Source organism: Hippocampus zosterae, chromosome 8, assembly GCF_025434085.1.
Source record: "Hippocampus zosterae strain Florida chromosome 8, ASM2543408v3, whole genome shotgun sequence".
Classification (NCBI taxonomy): Eukaryota; Metazoa; Chordata; class Actinopteri; order Syngnathiformes; family Syngnathidae; genus Hippocampus; species Hippocampus zosterae.
In genome coordinates this window covers 8,142,482-8,163,423 of record NC_067458.1, presented here as the reverse complement: position 1 = coordinate 8,163,423, position 20,942 = coordinate 8,142,482, and the positions used below count along the sequence as shown (strand labels likewise).

The following is a 20,942-nucleotide window of genomic DNA, read 5'->3' as shown; positions in this document are numbered from 1 at the left end:
TCCACTCAAAAACCTATTCAAGTGGATGAGACAACAAAGCAAAAAAGTTTCCCATCATTCTCATTCCAACTTCAAACTGTTCAGGTAATTCAGGATATCAGCTATTTTTCATTTTCCAAAAATTCCCACGGTCCACAATCCCCTTTCACATTGAAATTCACAACATTTCACAATAAAATCTCCAAAGTATGAGAGTGAGAGATTTTGCATAGTAACCTCATGTCATATTTCTTGACCAATTTAAAACATTCCAACTTTTAAGTGTTCAGCTCATTCAAAACATCCTACGAACTATGTTCCACATTCCCCAAAACCCACACTTTGGTATCATAAATTTCACAATGAAGAGATATTTTTAACATTTATCTCCTTCCACATTTTTTGACTGATTCAAACCAGTCCCACTTAAAAATATTCAGTTCATTCAAGACTTCAAGAGACATTCCAATAATTTCCACATTCTGCATAACGTTTTCACAATAAAATTGCCAGATGTAATTGAGTTATTTCATATATCCCCCCTTCATATTTCTTCATTTCTTGACCGATCCAATTTTTTTCAGCTCATTCAGGACATCTTGGGATTTTTTTCCCCCAATGACCCCTTTGTATCCCGGCAGAACAGTGGACGTCTGGTCAGCACATCTACCTCACGGTACGGTGTTCGAATCCGGCCCACGCCTTTCTGTTTGAAGTTTGCATGTTCTCCACGTGCCTGCGTGGGTTTTCTCCGAGTGCCTGTACTGTATTTCGCTTTCCTCCCACATTCCAAAAACAGGCATGGTAAATTAACCGACCACTGTAAATTGTTCAAAGTGTGATTCTCAATGTGAATGGTTGTTTGTCTATGTGTGCCCTGCAATTGGTTGGCAACCAGTCAACGAGAACCCCGTCTGCTGCCTGCTGGGAAAGGCTTCAGCACTCCCGCGACCATTGTGGGGATCAACAATTCTGATCATGGGGGACTGGACATTACTCAACAATAATCCCTGCATAGTTACGATTGTCATGTTGACACATTTGTGATCTATGCTTGCCATCTAGCGGTCACGGTACGGACTGCATGTTGTTCTACACGTTTGTCGCATGGCGGCGATAGCGTACAACGCGGAACCGAAAAGCCACACAAGGAAGGAGAAGACATCAGGAGGCTTCCTGCTTGTCAGTTGACTGCGAAAAGGCCGGAAATTAAGCTTTAACGTTTGGTCTTTTTGATTCTTTTAGTCGCCTTTATTTTCCATTCCCGAAATGTCGAAGAACGTCATGTCCGCACGCTTCAGGCGAGTGGACGTGGATGAGTACGACGAAAACAAATTTGTAGACGAGGAGGACGGAGGGGAGAACCAGCTGGGTCCCGACGAAGCTGAGGTGGACTCCCTCATTAGACAATATCCTTTACGTTATTATCCCACTTTATGCTAGCGTACCAAGCATATTGTTGAAATGCTAATGTAACGTCTAATCGTCAGATACTCTCTAAAAATGCCCGTATTAGTGTCTGTTTGAGCGTCTGATACTTGCTAATCGGGCGTCTACAATGAGGCCAGTCACTGCCCAGACTTGCCTGACAGTCACATTCCAGGGATTTCTTTTGTTTGATGAAGCTTGCTGTGGTTGCTCTAAATAGGGTCGTAGCGACCCCTCACGCTTTTTTTTAAATTTCATTAGATGTTTCTCGCGATTATGCTACTACTCATCGTTGGGATGCAAGTGAATACTATTTGTTCTTTGTGCCAATAGTACTACCGTGCGCTTTCCGGAAAGGTTGACACCAAGCGCCTGTTAATGAGATGAATTGAAGGCCTTATAAGGTATGAAAGTGCGGCACTTCCTGATTGAAAGAGTCATGCCCCACCCACCTCATCTTAACACATGGGAGATTTGTTGCATTTTAAGTTGTTCCAACCAGTTTTTATTCTAATTTAACCAGCCTTGTAAAATTCAGTATATTTTGAACATTTCAATGATGGATATGTCTACCAGTCCATGCAAATCTGGTGATAATTTGAGGCCATGTGTCAGATGTGTTAAAAGCCGCCATTAGGTTTGTATCGCGGATTCCTGTCCATGTTGCCGCTGCATTTAAAGATGTTGAATTTTATATGATACATCTTAATTTATATCGCACTTTCACGACGGCTGCAACAAAGCGTTTACAGAACATTTAACATAAAATAACAATAATACAACAGAACACAATGTACAATAGAAAACATTGACAATATTACAACCCTAATAAGTATTCCAACATACACCTTTTTGTTGGAAGTGGTTAAAGATGAAAGAGGAGGGAATCAAGTCTCCTTTCAATATAGTGGTTCAATTAGTTTTGTGTCAAATCTGACACAAATAATAAAATATCCTGAATAAAAATAACAATAATATAATAATAATATTAAATGATGTGAAAGACAATTGTAAATAGCACTGCGATTTATCAATTTTGTGTTTATATTGCACTTAATTGAACGGTGGTTGTTGTTTTTTTTTCTCTTCTTTCTTCTTTCTACCTACATTATTGCTGCTGGAGGCTTTCTTCTTTCTACCTACATTCTTGCTGCTGGAGGCTGTAAATTTCCCCAGTGTGGGACAAATAAAGGATATCTTAAATCCTTAACCAAACCCTGCACAGGAGACAACATGGCAGCTCTGCAGGCCGTCCTCAAGAACCCACCAATCAACACCAAGAACCAGAACGTCAAGGTCAGCGTTTGTTCTCTCTGCCATTTTGGCTTCCATTCCAGTGTTTATACATCTTTGCACATATGTCCAATTTGTCACCAGGACCGTGCCGAGGGTCTGGTGTTGAAGGTGCTGAGCGCCTTTAAGAGCAGCGACATTGAGAAAGGTGTTCAGTCTTTGGACAAGAATGGCGTAGACCTACTGATGAAATATATATACAAAGGCTTCGAGAGGCCATCGGAAAACAGCAGCGCTGTCCTCCTGCAGTGGCATGAAAAGGTACATTTTTACTACTGGTCAGCTCTACTCAGTAATTTTCAAGGAAAAAGTGAATATCCAGTGTTTGTATACAAACGCATTTTTGCAGACAAAATGTGCAGACTTGTTGGTGCAACCATAAGCCATACACGGTGTCATCTTCGCCATAGAGACAGAAAATAATGTGAAGATCCCATAGACAGACCAGTGCATTCGAGTTGGGCGTGCTTAGTAACTGGCAACGTAAGATGGCTGCCGGTGGCGTCACTTCTCGTGAGGGGCACATAGCTGTCCTGTCATGGGCTCTTACTTGAGCCATTAAACTGAGGTGGAATAAATGCTGCCCACTGCTGGTAGTGCATGGGTGGGTGACTACAGTTTACCATTATTAGGCGAAGATACACACATTTTCCATTAGCAAGCATGACCACCACATAGTTGTGTATACATGTACATGTCATTTATGTAACTTCTGCCATATCATGTATTTAACTGTACAGCCCGTTAATATATGCTGCTGTAAAAATAAGATTGACACCAACAGCTAAAACGTAATATTTTGTGGTGGCACACAACTCTCTCAGTACACTTGTTAGGAATCCCTGGACTGCATAGCATTCTAATACAAGCATTAGAATTCCACAGACAAAGTAATCGTGCCCATCCTTATGTTAATAAATTATGATTAAAAAAAGATTACTTTATAAGGAGTGTTTGATTGACTTCATAAATGGAAATGTTGCCCTCAATAAATCCATTTGTGTGCATTTGTAGGCGCTGGCCGCTGGAGGAGTGGGCAGTATTGTGCGAGTGCTGACGGCCAGGAAGACGGTCTAAATGTGGAGTTTGACAGACACACACAATGTAACAGATGACATGGACTGCAAGAAAATTCAGAAAGGGCAAGCCGGTGGGACTGTGTCAGATCAAATTGCTAGATAAAATCTTATGTGGGTTGCATTAGGTTCTTAAAGAATTTGGCACATTTATCTTTGCTCTCCAAGTCATGTTTGTCACAAAGTGCACTCACGCATCCCCTGTTTCTAGGAGCTCTTCAAATAGGACTAATGGCCCTCAAAGTACTTTTTTCCTGTTTTTAAATACATGCTTTTTTTTGTCCTGCAAACACATTCGTGACCAAATCATTCATTGAATTTTTTTTAATTGATGTTGAGCAAAACCTACAATTTTTGCTTAATGGACGAGACTAATAATAGGTGGGTGATACATATCTCGGCAGTGTGTTTTGGCACACAAACTGTCAATTTTCAAAATTATTCGGATGTTGCTGACAGGTTTTCCGTACTCGTCGTTTTGCATATTTTGTGTGTTCTGTCCCAAAGTTCAAAATTAATTCACATTGATTTGGTATTCTCATCATTATCCCAAGCATTTTGTCTAACCACGGGAAACCTGTTTTTTTTTTTTTTTTGTCTGCCTTATAAGGTAGAGAGCTCACCTGTTGCCAAATGAAACAATTCGATGTCATGTCAGTTTAAATGAATGCCCTGTGTGGAAAACCCCCAACTGTGTAAGAGCAGCAACCGTTGTCAGAGACAAATAACAAATTTCTTCCGCAGTTTTTATTTTTCCTGCCAATTTCAAATCACACATCGGTGGGTGAAGTTTCCTCATTGTTCCACCACAGCTTCACTTCAATTGACAATTTAATTAATTCTCGGAAATTGAGTCAGAATAGTTCAATCTGAACATCAGTGGTTATGCATCCCAAGATGCTAGATGTATTTTCTAATGCAGTATATGCTGTTTTGACATGATCAGAAGAACTATAGATTGTCTTCTGCTTCATGTATTTCTGGTTGCAGGACGAGGAGTCATGGAAACAAACCAAACTGATGTAAAAAAAAACTGCCTTACAAAATATTCCTTTTTTTATGTTTGTGCTTTTTTGGACAAAAAAATAAATGTTATGAATGCTGGTTGAATTTTCCTTTTTTGTGTGTTTTACTACCATCCATCCATTTTCGATAATGTTTTCCCTCAGTCGGTTGAAGGATGGATTGGAGCCTATTCCACCTGACTACGAGGGAGGAGCATGGTAGACCTTGGAGTGGTTGTGTGTATAAACTGCCATTCATGCTTGAAAATCACACCTATGGAGAACTTTTGAGTCTTCATTTAGCATTCATGCATTTTTTTTTGTAATGTTGGAGGAAGCTGCAAGAACCTTGCATGGGCGGACCATGCAAACACAGCAAAGGTACCTGACATTCAAACCCTTCATCTCAAAACATGATTGTAACCACTAGACCAGTGGTTCTTAACCTTGTTCGAGGTAGCGAACCCAACCAATTCATATGCACATTCACCGAACTCTTCATTAGTGAAAACTAAAAACCTGATTCAAGAAGTGTCCCTTCAGTTTTGCCGGTGCGATACTAGAGTTGCTCAACTTGGCATGACAAATCATGCAGATAGAATGCTGAGTCCCATCACGTTCCATGATGCATGTGAATCCATGTGGTGCATATTCATCCGACCACTTTTTATTTTATTTTTTGCTCGACAATCAATGTATTAACAAATTCAAAAAAAATTCACACGTACTATCATGACAGTCAGACGTTGACGACTGAGCGAACTAATTTCCCGCAGCACTGATTGGACAAGCAATGTCATGTGATCATCTGCAGCCAGTGATGGCCAAGCGGGCGGGTCATAACTAATTGACATCCTGAGTCGGGTGTGTCTTATTAACCTCCATGGCCGAGGCTGTCGAACCCCTGAGACCGATTCATCAAACCCCTGGGGTTCGATCGAACCCAGTTTAAGCAACACTGCACTAGACTATCATGCTGCACCATCTTCTTGGAACATTTAAGCTTAATTGCGCTGTAATGCAATTACCTTTTTATTTAAAAAAGGAGAAAATAAGTACAGTATAGCAATTCATCTAACAAAAAAAATATATGTACATGTCAAAAAAATAAAATACATCTCAGAATCAATTGGTGCATGACATCACTCGGTGTTCTTATGAGGAGTGGTGACGATGGGTAGCTACCCGAGGGTGCCTTTTGTGCCATGCCGTCACATTTTATAACATAACAAAACTGCACATTTCTACATTTTAATTGTGTTCAAGGACTGCCCAGTAATTGTCAATGGGCCAAAGTCCAAAATTTCAGTCATCTGTACCACTCAAGGTACCAATAAAATCTAGTAATTTGTGGGGGGGATTCCAATTATTAAGTGAACAATTTTAGGGGGGATTAAATTGATGTGTTGATAACTATGACAAAGATACCAATTTATCGTACCCCAAAATAATCTATGTGCATGTACTGAAACATTGTCACTACATTATGCCACCCTGAGTGTTTCCAAATTCTGGTTTGGCCCATGGACTATGAGTTCAATGTTCGACTATTTGGACAAAAAAGTTGGAATGCACACCTACTAATAAATTGATCAACAACAATTGCATTTTCTTCCTCCTCAATCTTAATTCTATTTTGGATAATTCTATTCTTGTGGAGCCCGTGTGGGCGAGGCCCTTTACTGTTCCGACATGACTCGCTCCAGACCTCAAGCCCACTAAACAGCTTTGACATGAACTAACCTCAGGATTGTTTCCCTTTTCACTTCCTGTTTAGTGCCATGGCCAGGTGTTCCATTATATTTGACTATTACTAGAGCATCTAGTGAGCATTTTGCATGTGATAGGCAACAATATGGATTAAACAATTACCGGTAACAGAGTCTTTACAAATACAAGGGCATGAATTAAAACCAATAAATACCGCCTAGGCAGTACTTATTTTGTATTTAAATCCTCTTTCTCAATAGCCTCTCACAAACACGCACAAGTCAATGTTCTTATTTCATTCTCTCAATGCGAACTCAATGTATCCCAGTGGTGTTGCGTGGGGAGGATGTCACTTCAGCACGCCCCTTTCGTCTGGTGTCATTTAAAGTGCTCTCAGTAAGGGTAGGCCGAGACAGCGATGTAGACGATGAAGGTGGTCTGGTACTCAATGCCTCCGTCTTCGCTGTAGGAGAGAGCTCGCACCTTCATGCGGTATGTGTGAGGCTCTCGTAAAGGTCGAGTAGTAAACAGCACCCCTTTGAGGTTCTCATCTCGAATGGCAAAAGGTAACGTGACGTCCTCATTGACCACAAGGAAGGTGGTCCGAGGGTGCATCACGCCGTCCTGCGTGTAAGCCACCAGTCGGATGAGGTCCTGGTTGCCTGCGATGCCGAACGGAAGAGAGAGGAGCTTGTACTCAAGGGCGTAAGGGCTCAGAGCGCATTCCAGGTCATTTGGAGGGCAATCCTTCAGACAGAACCTGGAACACAGATCACAGATGTAAGATGAGTATTAATCGGCTGCAAAGAGGTGGGAACACATTTTTAAAGATAAATGTAATTTTTAAAAAAATTATAATTAATTGGCTTATAATACACTGAGCGTGCTTCTTTTGCCACATGAAAATTACATTTCTTTCATGAATTGAAAAAAAATGTTGGTTGAATTTATTTCATAATGTGTTTTTTCCACAAAAAATCATCCGTATACAGATAATTTTAAAAATAGATGTTTAGTCCAAAAAAAACAAATGGATTTTGATATTTTTATTTCGTGCAACCACATGACGAAAGAGTAAATGCAGCACAACATTTTTGCCAGTGTAGATAATGAAAATGTTGTTTCTTTCGGTACATGTTAAATATCGCAATAATGGAAATATTACAATTTTCGGCATCCATATCATAAAACACATTTTTTCCCACTATCATGCAGCACTAGTGTAAATTGCAGGACACACCTGGTGTAAGTCAGTGAATAGACTGTTACAGTACCAGAACTGGAAAACAAAACGGTGTGTTGGATTAACTCCATTGTATTTTGTCAAGTGGTTGCGCGAAATAAAGTCTTCTGGATCAAGATACATTTTTTAAAAGTATTAAATGTTGCATGAAATAAAATCATCTGGATCAAGATCTATTTTTCTTTTCAGTATTAAATGTATTTTGATCCAAATGACTTCATTTTGTGCAACCACTTGACAAAATAAAATTGAGCAAATTCAACACACCGTTTATTTCAATGCCTGACTGACTTACAATACTCTGTTACATACAAAGTAAAACTGGTCTTTAAAGCAAACTGAAAATGAGAGAAATACATTGAAATGGCAAGAAACTCATTTGAAGCTTGCTGGAACATAACTAACATCCAATGGGAGCGGACAGAGTTGAAATAGCTTTAGCTGTTCCTGTAATGTAACTATTTATCCGTGTCGTGCATGTGACTTTACCCAGTGTTGGACTCTCTCTGATAGTTTGGTGGACAAGGTGTGTCAATGCATTGGTAACTTCCTCTCATGTTGAAGCACATGCGGTTGGCACCACATTGGATGTTCTGCTCAAGACACTCATCGATATCTGGAAATACAACAGGCAACTTACATCTCAATGTGTTTTTTTTAACAAGCTACAGCGAGTTGGTCCTGCCAGTCATTTCAACATATAAAGCATGGCGGTCCAGAAGTGAGACTCTCACCTTGGCATGTCTTGCCGTTGGTCATGAGGTGGTAACCAGCTGGGCAAAGACACCTGTGGCTTCCTGGTGTATTCATACATTCATGCTGGCAGGAATCCCTCAGCTCGCACTCGTTGATATCTGGCACGTATCACAAAACGCAAGCAGTACATCATCAAGATGGTGAGTGACACACATCCTGTATTTCACCCTTTCCAGATCCATGAACAAGATAACCCACATCCTAGAAACATCTCTCAACTAACAGCAACAATAATCAGCCAGAAATGTTCAACTAATAATCGTCAGACTGTCACACAATATCGATAGTGATGATATTGACGAATGCTCATGAGATTCTCTCTTGCCCCTCACTGGTCTTTCAGTCAATCATTGCTCTCTCAGCTTTCACTTGTGTATGTTTGCGTCCTTGTGGCCGTGTGGGAATTTTGTGAAGAACTTGGAGGTGCAGTGTCATGCATGAAAAGCGTAATATGAAACGATGAGCGTGTGAAATGAATTCTCCCTTGAAGAGCTCTAATCGTGCAGTGTACTGTAGTTAAAGATCCATCCATCTATTTTCCGATCCACTTTATTCTCACAAGGGTCGTCAAGTGGTGCTGGAGCATATCCCAGCTGTCTTGGGGCACGAGGTGGGGGACACCCTGAACCGGTTGCCAGCCAATCGCAGGACACACACAGACAAACAACCATTCACACTCACACTCACACCTTGGGACAATTTGGAGTGTTCAATCAGCCTGCCACGCATGTTTTTGGAATGTGGGAGGAAACCGGAGTACCCGGAGAAAACCCGCACAATGCGCTAACCACCGGACCACCGGGCCGCTATAGTTAAACAGTAACATAATAAACACACTTTATAGTCCAAACTGAAGCAGGTGCTTCTCTGTGACCCTGCCTTCCGTTCATAGTTACCTGAGCAGCGGCCATCCTTGTACACAAACCCATCCTGACATGCTTCGGGGCCCTGATTTACGGGGAATCCTCTACGGCTTCGGCCCCTGTCGTGCCCCCTAGTGTTGGCGGTGTAGGAGTGATAGCTGTGTGAAGCCAAGTTGTGGTAGAGGCGCTGGTCGCGGTTGCGCTCAGGAAATGACTGGGATGTTCGGAAGCCATAAGAGTAACTCTCATAAGTCGGGAAGCGCTCAAGCCAGGCGCAAGACTTGCCGTCCCCCAGCAGGTAGCGACCCGGTGGGCAGGTGCATCTAAAGCTGCCTGGAGTGTTGACACACTGGTCGGCGCAGGGCTGCGGAAGCCGCCCACATTCATTTATATCTGCCCTCGACACAAAGAAAGACCAGCACCAAGAGAATAGAAAGAGCAGGAACGGAAACGAGAGAAAAGTTGAGGAGGACAGAAATAAAAGAAAAGTTTCGTGTACATAGAAAGGAGAGATGAGGGTGGGGGGGATACATCAGTTACCCCACTGTACAGAAATGCATTTCCAAGCCACGTGAAATGTATTGAGAATTCCTACACATTACTCTTCTTCCAATCATTTTATTGCTTCTAATCTCAAATGTAAAATGTAGTTTTTACAAGACCTTAAAATTCACAAAACAAAACAACAAAGAATCAGTCAAGTTGAACACAATGTGACTGAATTGTGATATTCATTACGGAACGTAAGGAGAAAGGGGGAAAGTTGATGACCACTATAAGACGAGATAAGACATACGAATGATGTCACAGGCAGGAGTGTGCTGTTACGAAGCCGAGTCCAAAATCCAAGTCCAAAGTAAAAGATAGAAAACAGACAGGGTGTAACAGCGATGTGAAATGAAAAGGTGCTGGTCTTCGTACGTTGAAAGTGCAAGCCCTAACCGGTGAGAGTTGGAGCCATTGACTCTTCTGTTACTCTTTCCATTTCCATTCTCTTACGTTGAAGTTTAAAAAAAAGAGCATGTACCATGCACTGCAACTCCAAGTCTCGTTGATGCTGAGTTTAATCAGTAAGCGTGGCAATTTGCAGCACTTGCATTGTTTAAGCAAGCAGTGACGTTTTGAACAAGATGGCGGATAGCAGAAGAAATGTGTGCATTTACAGGTGAAAGGTGAGTTCTCTGGCAGATGTATGAAAAGCATAAAAGAAGCAATGAGCAGTTCCTATAAAAAAAAAGCTTAAATGGTTGCACATTTCATCCCTCAAAGATCCATAAATTTAGCCTAACATATGTGTTGCACATGAGCGAGTCACATTTTGCTGCTCAATGTTTCTGAATGGTGACTTTTGAAAGCTACTGATGGTTACAAATATGTGAGCAAGTGCCAAAGATGAAGCACGTACCAACACAGGGCCTGCCCAATCCCTGAGATCGGTAGCCGCGTGGACACGTGCAATGGTAACTCCCTCTGGTGTTTTCGCAGATCTGGTTGTATCTGCACCGATGGGTGCCATCTCGGCACTCGTCGATATCTAGGCCAGAGTGTGGGTGTAAGTCAAAGAGCACTGCTATGATGTCTTACACGCACAATAAACATATCATACTGACCTACACATGTTCCATTGGCACCCTTGCTCATCCCACTTGGGCACAAGTCGATGCAGTTGTACCCACCGCGGGTATTTTTACACTGTTGGTCTGATCGACAAACTCTCTGCCTGCACTCATTTATATCTGAAGTGACATTTGAGAACAAAGAAATCAGTTCTGGAAAAAAAAAAGCTTAAGTGTTATTTACCGGATAACCCGTTTGAATACTGTACAGTGAAATCTTGCCGATTCGTAGTTAGCCATTCAAAAGTTCCCCCGTTCCTGGTTTTCCCACTGACTCATTTGTGGAATTTAAACTCAGCTATTTGCTCAAAAACTCGCCTATACTGGTTTATGTTCACTTTCTGAAGAAAGCAGAAGTTTGTGCCAAAGGCCTGGTTGATTGGAAAGTTTCAAGTGGTGTCAAGGAAGTACGTTGAAATGATGCATCTCGACTGAGAGGCTAACATGTTGCCGCTAAGTGTAGCCCGGGATCTTAGTGAATGGACCTTATGGAGGGCTTTTCTGAATGTGTGTGTACACTTACACTCCCAGTGCGAGTTGTGTTTAAAATGATATACTGTACTGTAGTCATGATTTGAGATCATGGTTTGTTGTATATTTACAGCGTAAAAATTAATGCTCTATAGGCCATTCAAAATAGTTTATTGCTATTCGGAACCCGATCACCCACAAATATCAGAAGTTTACAGTACATATCAATTCATGACAATTAGTGATTGTTCGACTGTTTACGGTTTGATTTTAGCGATGCCGGATTTTGATACACTTGCGTGGGTTCTTTCGCTGCTTGTGTGAATGTAAATGTAAATGTTTATCTTTCTCTTGAAGTCAGCTGAGACAAACTTAGCTTCCCTGTGATCCCAAACTGGGTATGCGCTGCAGCATGAATGAGGATGGAGGGGCAGTGTGAATACTGATTACCTTGATTATGTGGGTATAAACTGACAAACACCACTAAATATGTTTGATAGAGAAATCTATGAGCAAAATTGTATCATGTTTAAAGTTTCATTTAATTTGGGCACGTCTAAACGTTGCCTGAGCGCAAAGGCGCCGGCCGACTGGGCGGAGGGCTTTTGAGGGCCACAATTATCACGTCAATGCAAGGGGGCGAACAGAGGGAAGAAGGCTAGACTCGGTCACAAAATGGGAATGAACAATTTGGGGACAAAGTGTTGTTGAACAACAAAAGACGATTTGAGAACGCCATTCGTGCCCAAGCGACATTTGTCGTCTGCAAAGTCTGCAACTAGTTGATTCATTGTAGACCAGACAGAAAGGCCTCAATGTACTGGTGGTTCAAAGTTTAAACCAAGGTAACCAATCCCTACCGAGGGGCCGGACCGGGGGCGCGGTATGCAAATATCGGGGCAGTGTTTATCTTGTATTTTGCATATGTAACAATAAAATTCCAAACTGGCGGACATGGAACTCTGGGTGTGGTTGCCGGGCCAACAACCGTCGTTAGCCCTCAGAGATCCCTCCCTTCGATATTGTAGACAATTTTCCCTGTGCGCCGAGTCATTTCTTTAACGAGAAAAACTCTGAAAATGTTGTTTTGAGGAGACTTGACTAAAGTGAAGTCATTTTTTAGGCACACGCTTACCAACACATCGTCGGTTCCTGAGGTGAAAGCCAGGTTCACAGGTGCAGCGATAACTACCAATGGTGTTCAGGCAGTGTTGATTGCATGGATTGGACTCTTGGCACTCATTAATATCTGAGCAAAAAGAGGACGGATTTATAAAATAAGACTTCAGCACCCCTCGGTGAAAAGAACCATACTTCAAGGATTTGCTGAGTCTAACGTGCGATTGTACCTGAGCAACTATGGCCATCAATTGTTCTCCTGAACCCGCGGCCACAGCGCATAATGCACCGGTATGATCCAATTGTGTTCTGGCAGTCCTGTCCATCATGACACACGTTGGCACCCAGCAAACACTCCTCAATGTCTGGTGGAAACGAACGTTTCTGGGTTAAGACACAGTCTTTGAGTTGACAGCAATGAATATTCAATGCCTGTGTGTGTATGAGTGTTGTAAACCTTGACAGGTCCTGCCGTCAGCTGAGATAGTGAGCCCGTGTGGACAAGAGCAGTAGTAGGTGCCCATGGCGTTGTGGCATGCATGAGAACAGGGGTTTCCCACTTCACACTCATTCTCATCTGCAGTGCATATAAACAAGGCATTAGCCATTTTGGAAACAAAGTATTTGTATTTAAGAAGAATTTTCCCAGATCTGTACTTCAACTTTGTTTGTCATATTTTGGCCAACTTGGATTTTTACTTCTCTACATGTCTAGAGTCAAATGTATACTTTTGCGCCACGAAACATCTCCACAAGATGAAATCGGAAGAAATTGTTTGTGAATGAAATGCCTAACCCGCAGAACACAAACCGAAGGAATAGAGCTGCCTGTCCATAGTGAGGAACCTATCCCATCGCCGCCTGTGCGGATCCCTCCCAGAGTACTGACACAATACAAATGAATGGAATTTGAATATAAGTATAGTACATTCAAGGTACTTAAAGATGTTTATTTAAATATTCTGCAAGGTAACTCACTTCCATCAAAGTTATTTTTTGTTAAAAGAGTTGTATTGTCCTACTATTGGTTTCAGATAAATTATACAAGACTGACAGTTAGTCAGTGTCTATGCACCTTCAGCCTAAGTCTAAACACTGAAGAATGACACATTTAGACCAGTGGAGCTGCATCCATATGTTCTTGCAAAGAACCTCCTTGTGGTGACTGTTCCTACTCTTTTTGCCATATCTGCATTTCTCCAGTACCGGTAAATTAATTGAAACTCCTCTACAACGAAATCATGTTTGCAGCAAGACATTTTTCACAACAGCTGTAGTGAACCTCATTGCGAGGCAAGGGTGGAGAAAATGATTTCGTATTACACAACAGGGGGACTTTTCATTGTAGGGGGAAGCAGAAAACAGGGAATGGCTTTAATGCATGAAGATTTTTTTCACTCTAGGAGGTATTTTCACACATGTAGGTTTCATTGTAGAGGGGTTTCACTGTATGTCAATAAATAAGGAGTTGTGGAAAACAAACTATGTTAAGAACACCCACCTGCACAGTATGGCCCTGCAGAAAACAAGGTGAATCCATGAGGACAACGGTTACTGCGATCACCTGGAATGAAAAACAAAAACTATTATGAAGGACAGAAAACTATACAGAAGCGTAAATGAAGCCCCCAACAACCTAGAAATTAAAACTAAGAAAAGCTATACTCTACTCGGTCCGAGCTTAAGTCATTTCTGATGCAGAATAAAAACAACACTGCCCTGATTCTTAATCAAGATGATTTCGCATACCCTTGCTGATACGAGCTTGCATGCTGTATTCCAGCACTTCTTCCATGGCATGATACTGAGTGCTGATTCCTGTTGCATGAAGCGTCTGCACCAAGTAGGGCATCTTGCCCTTGGACGCGTCATAAGAGATGGTGTGATTCCAGGAGTAGGGCACGCTCTCCCTGTCAATACTGAACATGCGAGTGGACAGAGCATAAAGCTGGCCTGGCCCTGTCTGGATGTAGTCCTCTGTGTAGTCCTGAAAGTAAAACAGCACGCTTGGATTTAAACATAGTCACCCTTTGTTCTTTACTCAATAACAGAGGTGTCCAATTGCCCCTCCGAGGGCCACATACACAAAAATCAAAAGATGCAAGGGCATTCTTCATCTTACATTTATTTACAATCACAAACTAAAACCAAGCACTCACTCCAGTTCATCGCAATCATATTTGTTTTTACAGATAATGTATTACTGCAAAAAAGTGTACTAGCACTTTTCCTAATCCAGAAACATTCTTTGTAAAAGCAACAAAAACAATAATAATAATAATAATAATAATAATAATAATAATTCATTTAACTTGTAGGCACCTTTTGGGGCACTCAAGGTCACCGTACAACCCCCCCCCCCACCCCTTCCCATTTATCCGCCCCCTCATTACATATTATGTCTTGTGACTTGATGTAACTGTCATATTATTTATGTGCTAGGGTCTTTTTTTTAATCCTGGACTTAAATTATCCTCAGAAGAGGATAGTTCGAGCATGGTTTTTTTCCCCCTCTCCCTACCTAGTGGTTCCCTTTCTGAACTCTGACTGTAAATTTCCCCATTGCGGGACAAATAAAGGATATCTTAATCTTAAATTATATGGGCAACATTAAACTCAATAAGCAGCCCAGAATAGTGTTTTGAGTATATGCCACGGGCCATCAGAAAATGAACACCCCCTGCTTATAAAGTTATTGGAAGATTAAAAAAATGTACCGGTAATTGTTCCAAATTATAATGGATTGCATGAATATTAATGTGCGTACCTTGATGCTGATATCAACATGGGAAGGCAGCTGCAGGAGTTGCCCATTCAATACAATGTCCAGTAACAATGCTCCATCTGAGTCTAAACCCCGGGCAATGTGAGTCATCCTCAGAATTTCACCTACATTTGAGAAGGAAGATAAGAGAGTTCAAGCATTAGGTCCCTTTACCCACGATCGTTATTACTTCTTTTTTCATAGCCAGCTTTCTAGCTGAAGCCTTTTAGAAACATTCAAAGCATCATCCATCCATTTTTTTGGATCGCTTTCCTCATGAGGGCCTATGGTGGCCAAGGGCCAATCACAGATTTCTGGGGACGAAAGTCATCAGTTAACCCATCACGCATGATTTTGGAGAAAGCTTTAGTAGTATCTCTCAAGCATGGATAGAACATGCAAACTCCTCACAGGTAGGACTGAGCCATGATCTAAACCCAGCCTAGGTGGCAGATGTTTTAAGTACTCCTGACCGGTCGGACTATGCTAAAAACTATTGTTTCGTCAAATGTTTATACTGCTTCTTATGTTCTAGGTCACAGAGAACTGGAGTCCATCTCAGCTGACTTCAAGTGAAAGGCAAACTACACACCAATCAATTACCTATCAGAAAGACGATCATTCACACTCACATTGAGTGGGAACTGAAGCCATGGTGCATGCGCAGAAGTCAGGTGAATGAACCACTATACTATCGTTGAATCAAACTGTCTGTATTTTCTGCACTATAATGCGCAATTAATAGCATTCAATATTCTCAAAAGCCGACAGTGTGCCTTATAAACCAATGCACGTTTAATATTCTGGTTTCTTGGACGTACTATTTTAAATGTTCTGTAAAGCGCTTAGTTGCAGCTGTTATGAAAGCGCAATATAAATGAAGCTGTATTGTAATGTATCCCCTTGAGGTTAGCCCCATCTAGTGGTTGCATAACACAACAACAGCCACTATTCTTGCTTCTATTCTATACGCCTTATAATGCGGTGCGCCCTATAAATGAAAACAGTTTTAAAATGGGCCATTCTTTGAAGGTGCTCCTGTGAAGTGCCTTATAGTGTGGAAAATACGGTAATCACATGAAACAATATTTGTGCTTCTCTGCATAGCAGTGAAGTTCATGCAGCTCGGAAACCAATCTACCTGTGGCAAATTCCACCTGTGTTTCTCGCTTGAAGATAGCTCCGGTCAACGTGTACCCGTTGACAGCCTCTCCTACTTCCTGTGCAGTTGTCCAGTAGATGGGATTCAGAATGGAAATGAGCTTCCTCATTGCAGGCCCTTGAATGAAAGTCAGAGGACAGAGACATTTTTAATTTGGCATGTCTCAAGTAACATGACAGTTCAGGTCAGTGATTCTCAACTGGAGAGTTGGGACCCAAGAGTGAGTCCTGGACTAAACTTGGGTGGGTCGCGGGCAGCTACTTAAAAACAGTGCTAAGGCATTGCAAGTTTCCACAGAGATCTTAAAACATTGGGGAAGCCTCAGAATATGTTATTCACTTGTCCCCTAGACACTTGCTACTCAGTAAATAATGAGAGTGCCGCTCAGCATTTGGCGAACAAATGTCATGGCTGGCAATATACTTTTGGCTGTATGTCAAATTTATTTGAAACTGCATTTCAAAATGTAACAACGGGTACATGTATTTTCAGAGGCTAAACAATAACAAAAAAGCCTTTTTCTTATTCATAACTATTCATTAAATAGGTCATGCCTTTGCCACAATAGGAAAATGCAGGTGAGTGAGAACAGTTTATATAACTGACCTAATGATCTTGGTATATTTGAAATAGATGCTTTGATGAGTTTGCCACCAGACGTGGATTCCACAACAGTAGCAGTCAGTATGGCAATGCCAAAGTCAATATCATTGATATTGCCTATAATGCTTCCTCTTGCAATCTGTGGCCCACCTGGCAAAGAGAAACAATAAAATTGCTTTTAGTACATCATTGCAACAAGATGCATTGTATCGCCACATGGCTTACCTGGACAGGCCTCAACATTACACCTGGATAGTTGGGAGGAGTCTCCTGGGCACAGGCGGCCACCGTTACTAGGTGATGGGGTATTACAGAGGCGCACGCGTGTCCTTTCTCCACCCCCACAGGAAGCAGTACATTCTCCCCAAGACTGCCATGGTCCCCAATTACCATCAACTGCAAAAATACAAAACAGATTCACACGAACCTCATCACCTCATTAATAGACACCCTGTGAAAGAGCTTGCTTGTCCTACAATCACAGAATGCTATTCAGTATACAAGCCTACACCATATTCTACGCAAGTTAAAAACACGCACCAGGGCACATGGCTGTGTTACATCTTTGTATTTGTGCATCCGTGCCCGCACATGCTCTGCCACCATTGGCTGGCCTGGGGTTGTCACATGTCCTGTACCGCCTCATCTGCCCTCCATTGCACGTCTTGCTGCAACTGCCCCAGCTGCCCCATGGACCCCAGTTCCCATTGACTGATGGACAGAATATCAAAGGCACGAAAGTTAACCACAAGACGTCACACGTAACTATGTCCACAGAGCTAAATTGGTGATAACTCACTGGGGCAGGGCTCGCTATTACAAAAGTCAACGTGTATGTCGTTCCCTTCACACTGTCTGCCCCCATATTGTGGGCCAGGGCTGGCACAGAGACGCGCTCTCTGTCTGGTGCCACCCCCACAGGAAACGCTGCAGGCTCCCCAGCTCACCCACGATGACCACTCCCCATCCACTAGGGAATAGAATCATTTACTGTAAGTTCGTGGCAGTACACGGCTGAAAAAAGATTTCACTCTTACATATCATGAAATCAACAAAGAGTGGAGTATACAGTAGCTTACCAGGACATGGTCTCTCCTTGCACACTTGTGTTTGTGTGTCTGTTCCCTCACAGGGTGAGCCATCAAATACAGGTGGAGGGTCGTTACACAGACGGATTCTTGACTGCATACCCCTGCCACAGGTCTCACTGCATGGGCTCCAAGGTAGCCAAGGCCCCCAGCCTCCTGCCACTGCGGCAGTGAAAACAGAGTCAGCACTTCACAGGAGGCCTACACTGTAACAGATAATCCTAAACTTGGAGAAAAATGTTGTTGGTGTGGAATTAAAAAATGTAAAAATTAAGCATTATTAACTGTGCAGAGGCAGAATTTGGATCTTATTCGACCATCATTAGATAATATTAAGTAGTATTACCAGTAAGTATAGTGTTACCTTTAGCAAAAAACAGTTGTTCGCTTACCTGGGCAAGGCTGGACACTGCACATGATGACTTCAACAGCACTTCCTTCACATGGCCTGCCTCTGTGCTGAGCTGAGGGATTACTGCAGGTCCGCACCCTTGTTCTGTTACCATGACCACATGAACGAGAGCACTCTTCCCACGAAGACCACTCTGACCACTTCCCATCAACTAGAGATTGAAATGTATGAATCCTCAAGTCTTGCATGTAACACCCACCATCGCCAGCTGTTAACAGTTTTCGTACCCGGACAAGGTTTCCCATGACAACTGCGCGTCTCTGTGCCTGATCCTGCACAGTGGCGTCCACCGTTGGCAGGAAGAGGATTGTTACATTGTCTCTGCCTCTTCTGAGAACTAATCCCACATGTTAAACTGCAAGGGCTCCACTCAGCCCACTCAGAGTAGCCTCCGTGAACTAAAACAGTTTTCAAATGATTAACTTTTTGGATTATGTATGACCTTCAGTATTACACGCGGAAAAAGGGTTTACCTTGAACATTTAACCCAACCCGAACCAGAACCGATCCTAGTAAGTTTCTTGCCACACATTCATATTCAGCTGTGTCTTCCTTCTGGGCACTATTTACCCTCAGGGACCCATTAGATAGAATAGTGAAGTGGGCGTGGCCTAAAAGAGGATGCCCTTGACGAGACCATTCTATAATGGGGGTAGGCTCACCCTCCGCCTGGCAGTTGAGCACCAATGTAGTGCCTACATCCACCACTGTTGTTACAGGCTCTACTATTATGGTGGGTGCTCCTGGAAAATAATGCAGATGCAAGCAGTTCTCAGCACTCATTATTCGATTGGTCAATGACTTTTACTCAGATCTTACTCTGCAAGGTTAGCGTGACACTTCTTTCCACAACACCAGCATCATTCGTTGCCACACAAATATAGTTGCCTGCATCTTCAACCTGTAAAAAATTCAATTAAAAACTATTTGTCAAAAAGATATGCCCTGATCTGAGGAGATGTTACATTGCATTAGACACGCACGATCTAAAGTGCTTTCCTACCACTGTGCCAAAGATGGCCAGAGAGCCGTTGTCCAGTTGACGGACTCGGTTGTTGATGTGTACGTTTATTCCATTTTTGCTCCACTGGATGGTCGGAAGTGGTTCTCCCCGAACGTCACAGTTCAGGATGGCGTTGCCGCCGAGCGGTTCAATACGACTGGAGTGAAGGTCCCCATCAATGATGGGAGGCTCTGAATGTAGAACAAGAGAAAAAAAAAAGTAATGGTAAAGTTTGAAGCTGCAGTTTGAGGAGGACGCCAAATGTCTTCTTACCTTTGACATTTACCAAACCCAAAGACTTGATGCTTCCAACTGGGTTTTCTGCCACACAGGTATAAGTGCCAGCATCTTCTTTCCTCACTCTCTCTATCACCAACTCACTGTGGCCGCTCATGTGATCATAGTGAACTGCAGCATCAATACATCAGAGGCAATGTTACAAAATTGTCGGAGGAATGACAAACTCAAATGAAGATAACATCTCACAAAAGTAAAAAAAATCCTATCCTCATCTAAGGTCGCTAAGAGTTTTGTTTTTTTAAACACAAGTCAGAACTTTGGTTAAGTTGATGATAAGAAATAAAAGTGTTATCAGGCTATCATACAAACAGGAACAAAATCAAAATACAGTGGAACCGGATGGGGGATATGAATGTGGCCTAACCGCGATTAGCAAAAGTCTATTTATAATTTACGCCTATTGTGATTGCACTGAAAAACAACAACAACAACAACAAACAAATATTGAAAAGAAGAGAATAGAATAGATGGGCATGTGGGTGCCACAAACATGCGGTGGTTCACTGTATATGAATTTGCAGCTATAACAGCTGCCTTAGTTCTTGGAAAATTTACTATAAAACATTTTTTGGGGTAAATTGCAGAATACTATTTTGAAAATCACGATGCTGGATTATAGGTCCTGCCTTATAGTCAATGTTTCATTTCATCCCAAACATCTTCCCACAAAATTGGAAGCAGAATTTTCTGAAACGTTTTATCTTTACTCACATTGTCTTTTCTGAACAAATGCAAAAATAAATAAATAAATCCTAAATATGTTTTCCTGTGAAGTGTAGTTCTGCAAATAAATGAATGCACCTGGAATGATGTTGTTGTTGAAGGCCCATGTGATCCTGGGCGGGGGTATACCACTGACTCCACAGTCCAGCAGGAGGCGCTCTCCCTTGTTGAGGGAGATGTCTCCAAGCAACTCAGTGAAGACAGGGTAGGTATGAACAGACAGGCTCACTGTCCTACTGTCATGACCCAATTCATTGGTGGCAACACATGTGTAACTGCCTGCATCACCAGGCTGTTGTAGTTGGTGAAAAAGGAGGGAGATTATTATT

The 20,942-nt window shown here is 42.1% G+C and overlaps 2 protein-coding genes across 3 annotated transcripts in view; one reads left to right on the top strand and one right to left on the bottom strand.

Moving 5' to 3' along the window:
• Positions 1-1,112: 1,112 nt before the first annotated feature.
• On the top strand, positions 1,113-4,880 carry arpc5b (actin related protein 2/3 complex, subunit 5B). Its single transcript, XM_052073512.1, has 4 exons — positions 1,113-1,389; positions 2,632-2,703; positions 2,785-2,961; positions 3,715-4,880. Exons 1-4 carry the CDS (start codon positions 1,249-1,251, stop codon positions 3,775-3,777), a joined length of 453 nt encoding a protein of 150 aa, XP_051929472.1. The 5' UTR covers positions 1,113-1,248; the 3' UTR covers positions 3,778-4,880.
• Positions 4,199-20,942, bottom strand: part of hmcn1 (hemicentin 1) — a 100,842-nt gene continuing 84,098 nt past the window's right edge. The window contains exons 83-107 of one of the 2 annotated variants that reach the window (XM_052073255.1): positions 20,692-20,905; positions 19,864-19,998; positions 19,591-19,781; positions 19,407-19,488; positions 19,061-19,330; positions 18,815-18,985; positions 18,568-18,738; positions 18,167-18,337; positions 17,887-18,057; positions 17,628-17,798; positions 17,313-17,483; positions 17,091-17,237; positions 16,464-16,601; positions 15,326-15,447; positions 14,308-14,545; positions 14,060-14,122; positions 13,016-13,135; positions 12,789-12,923; positions 12,575-12,688; positions 10,963-11,088; positions 10,758-10,886; positions 9,386-9,745; positions 8,468-8,587; positions 8,223-8,349; positions 4,199-7,250 (exon numbers count right to left, since the gene is read on the bottom strand). In XM_052073255.1, coding sequence (XP_051929215.1) covers positions 6,884-7,250; positions 8,223-8,349; positions 8,468-8,587; positions 9,386-9,745; positions 10,758-10,886; positions 10,963-11,088; positions 12,575-12,688; positions 12,789-12,923; positions 13,016-13,135; positions 14,060-14,122; positions 14,308-14,545; positions 15,326-15,447; positions 16,464-16,601; positions 17,091-17,237; positions 17,313-17,483; positions 17,628-17,798; positions 17,887-18,057; positions 18,167-18,337; positions 18,568-18,738; positions 18,815-18,985; positions 19,061-19,330; positions 19,407-19,488; positions 19,591-19,781; positions 19,864-19,998; positions 20,692-20,905 — 4,224 coding nt within the window. In that variant the 3' untranslated portion in view covers positions 4,199-6,883. The remainder of the gene's footprint in view (positions 7,251-8,222; positions 8,350-8,467; positions 8,588-9,385; positions 9,746-10,757; positions 10,887-10,962; positions 11,089-12,574; positions 12,689-12,788; positions 12,924-13,015; positions 13,136-14,059; positions 14,123-14,307; positions 14,546-15,325; positions 15,448-16,463; positions 16,602-17,090; positions 17,238-17,312; positions 17,484-17,627; positions 17,799-17,886; positions 18,058-18,166; positions 18,338-18,567; positions 18,739-18,814; positions 18,986-19,060; positions 19,331-19,406; positions 19,489-19,590; positions 19,782-19,863; positions 19,999-20,691; positions 20,906-20,942) is intronic. The other variant, XM_052073257.1, reaches the window with a different exon arrangement.

Bases quoted from the DNA above. Each gene is read 5' to 3' on its own strand.
- arpc5b (XM_052073512.1), top strand. From the start codon at position 1,249: ATGTCGAAGAACGTCATGTCCGCACGCTTCAGGCGAGTGGACGTGGAT. The intron at 2,704-2,784 runs GTCAGCGTTTGT...ATTTGTCACCAG, and splicing joins CCAAGAACCAGAACGTCAAG to GACCGTGCCGAGGGTCTGGT. The intron at 2,962-3,714 runs GTACATTTTTAC...GTGCATTTGTAG, and splicing joins TCCTGCAGTGGCATGAAAAG to GCGCTGGCCGCTGGAGGAGT.